Source organism: Ruditapes philippinarum, unplaced genomic scaffold, assembly GCF_026571515.1.
Source record: "Ruditapes philippinarum isolate M1 unplaced genomic scaffold, ASM2657151v2 ctg5178_1_1_1_1, whole genome shotgun sequence".
Classification (NCBI taxonomy): Eukaryota; Metazoa; Mollusca; class Bivalvia; order Venerida; family Veneridae; genus Ruditapes; species Ruditapes philippinarum.
In genome coordinates, this window is record NW_026857479.1 from 9,686 (window position 1) to 22,234 (window position 12,549).

At 30.8% G+C, this 12,549-nt stretch overlaps 1 protein-coding gene across 1 annotated transcript; it reads left to right on the forward strand.

Moving 5' to 3' along the window:
* Nucleotides 1-494: 494 nt before the first annotated feature.
* On the forward strand, nucleotides 495-12,549 carry LOC132749869 (uncharacterized). The gene is made up of 4 exons (XM_060739780.1): nucleotides 495-1,278; nucleotides 5,429-6,043; nucleotides 7,500-7,667; nucleotides 11,659-12,549. The coding sequence occupies exons 1-4, from the start codon at nucleotides 1,044-1,046 to the stop codon at nucleotides 12,060-12,062; spliced, it is 1,422 nt and encodes a 473-aa protein (XP_060595763.1). The 5' UTR covers nucleotides 495-1,043; the 3' UTR covers nucleotides 12,063-12,549.

Here is a 12,549-nt window from a genome sequence, read left to right on the forward strand (position 1 = left end):
ATATTTTGGATTTGAAGCGTAAATATTTTTTAATGAAATTTAGATGCTGACACAATCACCAAATTGTTTCAAAACAAGTCATGTGACATGAAAAAAACAACCTGGAAGTTACAATGACAGATATTGCGGATATTGTATGATTGAAAACAAGTCTAAGTCATTCATTTGACATGCACTTTAAATCTATACGCTTTAACCTAACCCAGGTGGGTCAGCTTTGAAAAACACCATTTTATTCTTATAAGGAGAAAAGTTTTGTTCCTGTGACTGCCTAGTGTATTAATTTTGAGCACATTTACATAATAATGAATGAAAACTTCAAAACGAAGAAATTAAAAGTTTGCATGTGGTTCTCTTTAAAATGTTGGCAATATCTAAAGGCAAGGTCTATTTCAAGTTGAAACGATATATAGATCTATTAAATTTACTATGATACATAAATATTATGAGTAAACTTACAGCAAGAAAGCTTGGCTTTCCCCTTCACAAGATTTTCTGCAGTTATGAAAAATATAATACATGCATACATCTGTTCTGACTTGTGTTAGACATTTTGTTATTATTTGTTATGATAAGCGAGTGTAAAGGGAAATTGAATGTGACCTTGAATTTGCATCAAAAAAAGTTTTTTTTCTGGGAAGACCTCAAATCACATTTTTTAGGCATAATTAATCTGATCTTGTTCTGCATTTTAAAGGTATCTGCATTCAAGAAACCTAGCCTTATCTTGTTTTTTATCTGCTTTATTTATTCCTTTATTTTGTATTATCTTATCGCACACGTTTGGCTCTTTCTCAGAAGAAAGTGCAGCATTTAGGAAAAAAAGTTATTTTCAAAGAAGAAAATAGTGCTTTTGATGTAAACGTTCTTCCACGGATATTTGCACGCTAATATAAAAGTCGGTGAAGGTAAAATTCGTTCTGGATGCAGGCATTTGTCTGGAACTCATTTACACAGCTGGGGTTTTCTTTCTTGGCTACGTAGTATATTATTTGCAGCAAATGAAATAAGACGTAATATCTGTGAAAGAAAGCATTCAAAAAATGGATAAAATTAAACTTCTCATTATCATGGTTTCAATAATTGTTTATGGGATGAAATGTGACACCGACTGTGATTGTAAAACTATCATGGAGCTACAAATGGAGCTACAAGAATTTATCCAGAAAGAGATGTTTCAAAATAAGTTCGAGATTTCTAAAATGAATTCTCGGCTAAGGAGAATAGAAAGTTTAAAGAGGCATTTGACAGGAACAAGCAACAAGGCATCAAGTCAAGGTAATTTATTATTGCTTTCATTATTGTAACATAAAAATATAGTCTTTAATGATTCGTGTCTTTTTATGTCCCTGTAAATATAAGGTGATTGAAACATCTGTCAGTCTGCCAGTCTGTTCGTGCGAAGCTAACCTCAAACGGACAATTGGATATATCTTAAGTTCTACCTGTAATTATGGCTTCATAATTTACTAACTTACTTATAAATACAAAGTACATAATACTGGCAAGTTTCATTTTTACCAAGGTATTGCCCTTTTTAACACAGAAAACGGATATGAATAAACTCAACTTGCAAGTTGGTGGTAACTTATTATTCTGTATCTAATTTTATCTGTTGTAGTGTCGTCAGAATTTACACACTTATTATTACAAAGTACATGATCTTACCAAGTTATATAACTTTGCCATCCATTTTTCCGATTTATTGATGGTTCTGGAAAATGCAAGATTTCGTCAAAGCCCCCTAACTCCGCTAACGAGGTTGCTTGCTGTCGGTCGATTGTTCCCTTGGGCCTATGTCACTCTGAATAAAAATACTAAAACGGTTTCCGGTCAATAACTAGAGTTGTCAATGAGATATTATAATCCAACTTGATAAATTCTTATCAATCTTGATATACAGCATGCTTATGAATAGACCTCGCTTAGGATTTATTTAGTGGTAAATGATAGCATATCCTCAATTGCTCAATAGATTTTGTTGAAACTCTAAGGAAATGAGCATCGGGCAGTCTTTACTAGAAATTGCTAAAATTGTTCTAGACTAATGAATAAAATGACCGGTTGAGTTAAAAATAGAAAAACCTTTAAATGATATCTACTCCTTGATGAAACTCTACAGGAATGATCTTTGGATAGTTTTCTAAATTAATTCTCAAATTCTTCAATATGCTGAACAAAATGGCCCCAGAGCTAAAATTTAAAAAAAAAGAAAATTATTCCTTAATAGCCCTTTAAATGTTTATAAAACTTTATAGACATGATCTTTGGGCAGTCCTTTTTGAACGTGCTAAGATTGTACCAGTGTCCTGCCAGATCTAGACATAGAAAAATAGGTTAACCGCATCTTCTCCTTGTCTATCGGGTAGGTATTGATGAAATTGTACCAGTGTCCTGCCAGATCTAGACATAGGGAAAAAGGTTAACCGCATCTTCTCCTTGACATCAATACCTAAAAAGTCAACGTCTCACTTAGAGGTTGAAGGTACGCATTCGTGTCCAGACTGTGACATTATCATGCATTGAATGATGTTATAAAATATATTGTTCATATTTTAAAGGAACATAGCTTGGATGGTTAATTGTTGGGCTTAACAATGTCAAGGGCACCTGTGCTTACAATAATTTGTTACCATTTTTATACAGCCATTTTTAAAGGTATTTCATTTTTGAAAGAACAAACCCAAGGTGGTCCTTTAATTTTGGGTGGAGTTTGGGGTCACTTGGTTGAATGTTTATGTCTTGCATTTGATTATATTTCATTAACTTTAATTAGTAACCTGAATTATTTTTCACCTTCATTACACAATTTTACAATAACATAAGGTTATAACTCTGCCAAGTTTTATAACCGTGTTTTACTTTTTTAAGCAAATTTCCTTCCGTTGCTATCTGTACGTACCTGGGGCCCGTCTTATCAACGATCGTACGATTTTTGAAATCTTATCGTACGATTTTGATCTACGATTGTCGTACGCTCGATTGTAAGACTGTCTTATCAACGCGGTCGTACGTTTAATCTTAAATCAACTATTTGCATAGACGTAAGATTCTTACGCCTGCGCAGTATCACGGGTCGGTCTAAAACGCAGACGCTTATGCAGACAATATAGGATATACATGTATAGTAAAACGCAGTTATATAGTTATAGATTGTTTTCACAAAACGCAGACAATATAGAATAAGAAAGTGTAAGTAAGATACTTAAAAGCTGTTTATATCTGTATGTTTAAGATAAAAAAAATTAAGAAATTAGAGATTTGTAGGTACATTTGTATTAATATTTGATAATAGATTAGAATTTTAGAGATTAAAACTATTGTTTGTGATTTTATTATTAAGATGATATAAATTAAGAATAATAAATAGTGATATTAAATTTTTTTTGACATACAATTAACTTTTTTTTTAACTTTAATAAGCAGAATTTAAATGGGGACAATAAAGTAAATTTCAAAACAAATTTAGAAAACAGAACATATTTTGATTTGATTTTTATACATAGTCCATCTACAGAATAATCATTAAATACATGTAGTTAAATAAACAATGTTATAAAGCGATTGTAATTATTTAAAAAAAACAACAATGTGATGTAAAAATATAATATAATTATCAATAGAAAACAATATGTATACAATATCAAATCACTATATATATATATATAATATCTATATTGTCTGCGTTTCTTGCAATTACTATATACTCTATATTGTCTGCATTTTACTATCTGTTCTATACTGCTTATAAACCTGGAATAAATTGCACACGATATAGCGTATAAAGTACCTGCGAGCAACGCAGACAATATAGATATATAGTGAAAATGAATTTTGCAGATATGTATTACAAGCCAACTTGTACATGTAGTATATTTGATTTTTTTACATTATTTGTTGTTAAGTACTTAAGAAAATTAATAACAGTCTTAAATTGTATATAAATGTGTTTATTGGGGCTAGATTAAAGCAATATAAAGAAAAATCATCATTTACCACTTTCTAATTTCTATTTTTACATGAATTTACTGTTGCACATTTCAGAACAAACTGCTCATCTTTCAGAAAGAAAAAGAAAAACAGATGTATCGGATGAATAACATACTATTCTCATCCTAACCAGTTCCTCCGTCTGACAGTTCTCACTCGAACCGTTCCATTATCCCCCCACTGACAGCCCCATCCCCTCGAAAAATATCTTCTTTTTTTTCGTAACACAGGAATTTTATAATTTTATATTTTTTATTTATTTTTATTAATTTTATAATTGATATTATTTTCTCTCATGTTGAGAATTATTGTAAGCAACATTTTTATTTTATGAATCGTTTGTTCAAAATTTGTTCCAAAATTTGTTAATTAAAGTATAATATGCAATTAAGTTGTTGAAACTTAATCAAGATCTAAAGGTCATAGGTTGTTTTTAATGAAAATTAGCCAAGCTGATAGTCGGCCACAACTAAATGACCACTTGGGGAATCCAATAGTTGCACTTGATGCCTGAAAGGCCTACTTTTTCTACGACCTTGTAGCTTTTGCAGGAAGCACGACAGACATTTGTTTGATCTACGACTGCTTCTCAGCGATCGTAGAAAAAAATGCACGATCTTACGATAATCGTACGATTATAAAATTCTGCGACGTTTGATAAGACAACGTCAAAATCGTACGATCGACGTACAACAATCGTACGATAAAAACGGTCGTACGACCGTTGATAAGACGGGCCCCAGGACCGGGGTCATTTTTGTGTTTAACAAACACGTTCTTGTTTTATAATGATTAAATATTTCTAATTCAAAATTAATCTTTTGCACTTGGAAAGCAAAACAATGTAATAAGGAATGGTCTAAAAAGAAATTTTTAGTACAATGTCTTAAAGGCAACTTAATTAAGTCTCAGAAATGAGTACATGTACAAGTATTCTTCTATAGAAGGACCAAATTGTGCTTCATAATATGTAGATAATAGATTTAACGAATGTTCAAACATTGTCATGTGGAAGAAATAGCATTGGATGGCAAAAATGAAGTTAAACCTTTTTAATACGTACATCACTTAACAGGAGAACAATTTTTTCGAGAAAAAAACTGCGTTTTTAACATTTTAGCTTACATGCAGTGATAGCCTGTCATTCATAATTCCTTAAAAAGCCCGTCTGAATCATCTAGGCCAATTTTCACAATTTGGAAATAAAGCTTTCCAAAATGTGTTCTTATGTAGCTTGATACAGATTTACACGGTGCAATTTTCAAAACATCTTCTCCGGAATCGCGTTGCCTTGAGCTTAATATTTAGCGAAAACATTATCTACAAAGGTTATTCAAATAACATAGTCCTGGGCTTAAACATTAGCATGCCACGAATACAAAAGAAAAAAGCCGGTCATTCTTTATACATATAAAACATATGTTATTTCGTTTGACAGAACCTGGCAGCCAATCGACACCTGGTGATCAAGATAGAGACAATAAAGATTCAGTTAGAATTGATTCGTTAGAAGCTAAAGTAACAAGTATTGCATCACTCTTGAAAATAAACGATGCGAATAGTACAGACGTTGCTCAAGCAACTGAAAAATCTGGATTTTTAGACCAAATTGAAACAAACCTGACGACACTTTCTCTCCAAGTTCAAGATTTTAAGAAAAGTGATGCCGACAAACTTTTAGACCAAATTGAAACAAACCTGACTACACTTTCTCTCCAAGTCCAAGGTTTAAAGAAAAGTGATGCCGAAAAATATTTGTTAGGGACGATTGTGAAGAAAACATTAGCCTCAGAAAAGCGAAACCGGAAAAAGTTTGAAACTGTATTAAAAAATGCATTGGAAAACATTAACAATTCTGTTAGTGAAATAAGGAGTGAAACAGAAAGCCTAATGAAAAAATATAATAAAACGTTTGTTAAAAGATGTGACAAGTCTATTGAGGCGATGAAGGAAGTTACGATGAACATCAACAAAACAATTAATGAAGAAATTAACATCATAACCGAGTCTTTACATGATCTAACGGAAGAATTGTCTGACGCAAATAAAAAAGGTAATTTTATTCGCTGTTTCCAGACCTATCAAACAAAACAAAATGGGTAACTCGCTCCAAACTAGTCTACTTAGAGTGACATATTAAATTAGATATAAAATAAATACTTTGATGTTTCGAACATTTCCCTAAATCTATATATTGATTTTTGTGTTGTGGAACAAAATAACATTGTAAGTGATAGAGCAATTGGTTTATATTTTTACAAAGTTAATATAATGTTAACCAAATGTACTGTACTTTAGTCTTGTTTTTTAAATAATCTCCCTAAAGAAACCTGCGGATCTATTGGTAATGTTGAATTGTTTTTTGTCACAGATTGAATAAATATCATGGTTTTATAATATACGCAACACATTTAAGTGGATATGACATTGGTAAACATACTTTATCTCATTATTATGTTGCGGCTAAAAAATCAATAACAGTTTAAAAAAGTATATACAAATATAGTATATTCGCGTGTAAGTAATTGCAGTTTTTCAAATTAGATGATTTTTTTAGCAAGTGTTATTTTACATATAATTCGGTGCATTTTATTTATATTCAGAAATAATCGTTTTCATAAAACATGGCGAATTTGTAGTACCTTGTGCGGTTTCCCCTTTACCCCCAAAGCGAGTTTATCAGAAAATTATTCATTGTATAATGATAAACTGCGCAAAACACCATATTTTCCAATACGAATTATCCTTCATCGTCTTAATAAACATGACAGGATAAAAAGTGAACGATCTTTTGCATATCTATCCATGGTTAAGGTCTTTATTTCAAACCTAAATGTTAGTGGTTTTACTCAGATGCCCGTTCGTGCGTGGTTAAAAATTCACGGAGGAGAGTCCGGGGGCTCTTTCAACAGTGAAGCTGGATAAACGCCATGTGACGTCTATTTTGTTGGTACGACATAAAACTCATCCCCAACCCCCATAAAAATAATCATATGTACATTACACAGATGATCTATGTATGACCGCATGCAAGTTATACTTGATGATTATACTACAGCTGATTTGTTAATAAAACTGACTTTTGTCAATGCAGTAAGCTATGTATCTGATACCCAGGGTCTTGCTGTAAAAACGGAAACAACGGCGCACAACAGCATGTCAACATTTGTTTTTAAAAAAATTCTCGAGAAATCATGACTTATTAGTATTTAAAACGAAACAATGGTTTGAGCAAGATAGAGAAAACCAATTTTATCAGATTATTATTATACAGCAATAGATGAAAAACGACGTTTTCATTATTTTTTATTATACTTCTTTTAAGTATAGCTAATATTATGTGATTAGATCTATAACTTGTAAAAACGAATCTAAAACTTGCAATGCAACTTGATGTCCCTAAAAGGCATAAGTCTTGCTACAAATTTGTTTAGAATATACACTTATAAGTTTATAATTATGATATGCCAACTGTTTTTAAAATACTATAAAGTGTTTTCCCTTTTTAGATGGTGAATGGTCAAGTTGGGAAAACTGGGGTTCATGTAGTGCCAGTTGTGGAGGTGGAATTCAAAGTCGACTAAGAACATGTTCTAACCCAAGACCATCTTTATTAGGAAAATATTGTGACGGAAGTCCAGACGAGACAAGACTTTGTAACAAACGCCAGTGTGCAGGTATATGATTAAATTGTTCCACTGAAATGAAATTGTTTACACATGTACAAATTTATCACTATGAGCAAATTTCAGCCGAATCTCTCACACACTTCTGATTAATTCTCACAAAACATCCGACATGAATTCATGTCTTTATTTTTTGTCTTATTTGTGTCCTTATCTCCATTAAAGAAGAAACGATTTCTATGCATGTCTAAATAGTAGGAAAGCGTTTGTAAAAAAGTTAGGCTCAAATAAGGCTACTTTGATGGCCAATAATGATGGTGTTTTCGTAGAAATATCTCAGCTCAAAAGGCAATTTAAACATTAAAAAAGTAGAAAAGTTTTCGCCTTGACCTTCGCCTATATTGCTTAGGAAATAATTGAAATTTCAAAGTTAAAATTTCATCTAGTTTTAATGTTTCTAATAAATAACAATCGATCAACATTTTTAAATGTTGTGGCAACTGTCCGATGACATAAGGGTTATTATAGTTTGTCTTTTTGTTTGTTTAGAAATCAGTTTTATGCCAGGGGTTTGCGACAGTTTAACCTCAATGTATCAGCCTTTTAATTTATTCAAATTCGTTATATATGTTAATGATTCAATTTATTTTTTATGATTTGTTTTAAATCTTTCTCAGTGATTTACATCAACATACTTCGAAAGACGGAATAGATATTTAACTTCATCATACAACTTAACGAATTGACGATTGGAACTTTGTGAATTCGCGACTTCTTTATATTAAATTTATGAATTCACGATATAATCTTTAGGAATTCACTGATTTCAACATCAATCAACTTCTCGAACTAATAGTAACACAAATGTGATTTTAACTTCAGAAAATCAATTTTACGAATTCCCATTTTTAATTTTACTGATTCACCTTCTTAAATCACAGTATCGTTTAATTTGTCATGATTGAATGAATTTGGTATGGTGAATTTATGTAGCTCGAATTGATAAAAACGTTAGAAGTTAAAATGAAATTGTTGAAATCTAAAAATCATGATATCATGAAGTCGAAATGATTAATTCATGTTTTCCGGTGTAAATATTCCCCCAGATTTTATGCTTGAAAAACTAGCTCAGATTTATTGATTAATTTGAACAGAAACTACACATGAATGTGTTTTTATGAAGTGTAGGATAGTTTAAAGCCCATCAATCCTCAGAAATGCTTTTATCTTTATTTCTCAGAAGCTTTTTTTAAAATTTTGATGTTTCTTTTACAATACCTGAAAGTTATTCATTGGCCAATTACCTGAACCACCTTTTTATCTGTTGCTCTCTGACAATAAGTACAGTTATACAGTGATAGTGAATTAGTATTTTGTTTGGAAATCAAAATACTACTTTGATTACATTTTACTTCTTTCATTATATATTATTTCTAATTTATCGCTTCTTTTTTAGGTAACAAGCATTAAACATTTCTCTTAAACCATTATTTGAACATATGAATTTTTATGTTGGCCCTTTCTTAAAAAAGTTAAACATATTTATTTCCTGTTGTAATTGAAAAGCCCTTTCTTAACAACATCAACCACAACTGATATTGCTATCAAAATCAGTAGCAAAAATTTTGAAAAATCCTAAGTAGTTCTACAGTTCATTTCTTGTGATTATTTAAGCATTGATTCGAAAGGAAATACGTGTACAAATACAAACATTTTTCGCCGAGTTTCGTATTTGGCTGTTTTATTTCATACCCTTCTGTCCCTAAGGTATGAAAAATAATAAAAAAAAAAAAAAAAAAAAACATTTTAAGAAAAATGATTCACCTTATTTTTCAGGAATTATTTTTGGAACATTTTAACTGAATAGTATTATTTTGTTTATATCGGTGTTCGGTAAATCAATCTTCATTCCCAACTTATGTCAAATTTCAACAAATAGGAGTTACTTTTGTCGGCCTCTTTGAACTAACAATTTTACTTTAACAGCTTCAAATTCATTTTTCTCTTATTATTTTTGTTTTGGAAGGGATTTACTTGGGTTTTCCATTAAAGCATAGAAAGAGCCGTTTAACATTTATTGACAAGATCTTATGCACATTATGTTGCGCAAAAATATAAAAAACTTTGAGTGCTTTCTTGATACTGATACAGAAATATATTTATATCATAATTGATTTTTTTTCATACGTTTGTATGCTTTACTGCGTCCAGTATTTAAATAGTCGAGCTTCGTTGTCACCTGTGGCAGCTCTTGTTTGAGAAATTACCCTTTATTTTTAATAATATTTAATTTTTATTCGAGCCAATTCTCTTACACTTTAAAAGCTATTGACTTGAAACTTCATAGGTTTGTAGAGCTAATTGTGAGGAAGTACACTGCACAAGAACTAAAACTCTGCACTTCTCTGCATGCAAAAGGTTGATCAAATGTCAGATTAGATTCCGTTGATTTTACTCCATACCCCCCATATTTTAGTCATTTAAACTGAATATACGTTTTAAAGAACGTTTAAAGAAAAAAATCAAAAATGTATTTCAGGAATTATTTATTAAGCCGCTTCAAAGTCGAAAATTATAGGTAATTAAACGTTAAATTTTACACAAAATTGCCAATTATCTTTCCATTGTTCAAACATTTTCCGGCGTAAAACGATACACTTTATATCGGCATGAAGTAAAAATTATTTTCCATACTGTAGGTTTTAAGATATTTTGTCTGCCGATGTCATTATGATATCCGTAACAGTTGCAAAGGATATGCAATGACGTCGAGTTCTAAAACGGCCTTTGGTTGTCAACTTTGACGTCATATTTACAAAAATTGCTGATACAATTGTAATAAAACCAACAAAATCCAATCTGAAATATGGTCAAGGTTTAACATACCAATTTTCAAGTCGCTGCTAGTTCGAAACGTGACGCGTTTTAACATAAGTGCTTCTTTCTACTCATATATATAGAAATTCTTAATAAATGTTCAACATGTGTTTAATATTTTTTTAATAATACATGTAGAGAATGTAAGATGTTTAACAGCTGAGGAAAGAAGCGCTGGATGTGAAATATTTTTTCGCAAAATAAGCAAAATGTTAACAAGGTAGTATTCTCACCATATTTTGACTTTATATGGCTGTGTACATGTTTTATGACATTGTTTGTATAAACTGTTGGTACATAGATAGATAAGATCTAAATAAAGCGAAATATGTAAAAACAGTATTCTGTAACAAGATAAAAATGAGAAAAAAATAATGGCATTTCTGAGTCATAATGAACCTTTAATGCAACTGAAATAACAATTTTACGATGATAACACTTGTCTCATAATTGTGTAGCTAATATTTCTTACACTTGTTTTTTTGTTTTATAAGTATATGTATCACGTGTGTTGGGAATTTGTGCGTTTTGTTTGACATGTGTGGGGAATTCGTGTGTATTTTAGCGCGTGTGTTAGAAATTCGTATTTCTAACACATTACCAACTTTCTTATTCACCTCAAACGAGTTAAAATAAGTGTGTTTAAACATTAGTGTGTTGTCTGCATTGAACCCTACAAATAATTACAAATAGGTAGCACTTATCTGTAAATATGTCTTTTATTTTTTGTCTTTTTTATTATATCAAATGTTTTCAATTCCGTCGCTCTATTTAATAACGTTTAGAATTTAGAGAAGAGATGGTAGAAATTGTGGAGATTCCGTGTTTTAATAATTGAAAAATTGAATAAAATAGTATGGAGCGCACTATTATACGAATTTAATATTCCACACTTAGTCTTGTTAAATACAATTACAGGGAAAATAAACGTGCGTATTGGTTAAAAAGGGGGCTGCACACGCAATAGTAGGCTAATTTGCATATAATATGCAAACTTTGACATGCCGTCCTTTACAGAGTCGCAAAACAGTCTTGGGTATGGTATCATTCAATATCTCATTACAGGAAACGAATTTAACACAAAATATTTATTCAAGTATTTTACATGTATAACTATATCTTTTACTTCATATCTTGTACCAAACTGTATTTAATCTATTTTCAGAACTAAACGTGGCATTTACAGCATACAACTTAGATAGAAGCTCTCGACCTTTATTTGTGTTCAGATCAGTATACATTAACTACGGCAATGCATACAACAAATCAACAGGGATATTTACTTGTAAAGTCCCTGGATTATATTATTTTTCCGTTACGCTAACAAAGAACTATTTTGCTAAAGTGGATTTTATTGGAGCATATTTAAAGATCAATTATAGTGATAAATTGTGTATTTACTGGGACCCATATGATGACGAAAAACTTGAATCTGAAGCGACACCGTTAACAATGTCTGGAACATTTCACTTAGATAAAAATGATATTGTTTATATTCGCGAGAATCCTAGTAATTTTTATAGTAACCATTATTCTGTATTCACAGGATACTTGATAGCACCCGATTAGTTGTCATAATATACTATGCAAGATAATCCATCATCATTAAATGATTTAATGTAAAGATTTATGTTCAAACACGTGTACATATAGTAATCAAGTTTATTACATAACATTTAAGTTAAATTCAACTAAACCGTTCTGTCCACACCAATTTATATTATTGTTGTTGGCTTACATGTTTTTAAATGATAATGGTCGAATAATTTCAAATGACATTTATTTAATTTTGATGTTCTATCACAGTCTATTTTTTTTTTTAAATCAAATCTTCTCATTTTATCAATTTGAAATACCAATCAATTTCCGATGTTGATCAGAATCCTGTGAGAAATGAGTAATTTTTTATGTGAGAATATCATGTAAATAGCTTAGGCTTTACAATTTGTTGTTTCTACTAAGGATACATCGCATATATATGTCTTATTATGTTTCTTTTTTAACCACATAATGTACCTGATGTTAGTTTCTTGTGTTAACGGTCCGCTTGTCTCTT

Excerpts from the sequence above, each read along its gene's own strand:
- LOC132749869 (XM_060739780.1), top strand. The coding sequence starts at position 1,044 with ATGGATAAAATTAAACTTCTCATTATCATGGTTTCAATAATTGTTTAT. Across the intron at positions 1,279-5,428 it reads CAACAAGGCATCAAGTCAAG|AACCTGGCAGCCAATCGACA; the intron begins GTAATTTATTAT and ends TTCGTTTGACAG. Across the intron at positions 6,044-7,499 it reads GTCTGACGCAAATAAAAAAG|ATGGTGAATGGTCAAGTTGG; the intron begins GTAATTTTATTC and ends TTCCCTTTTTAG.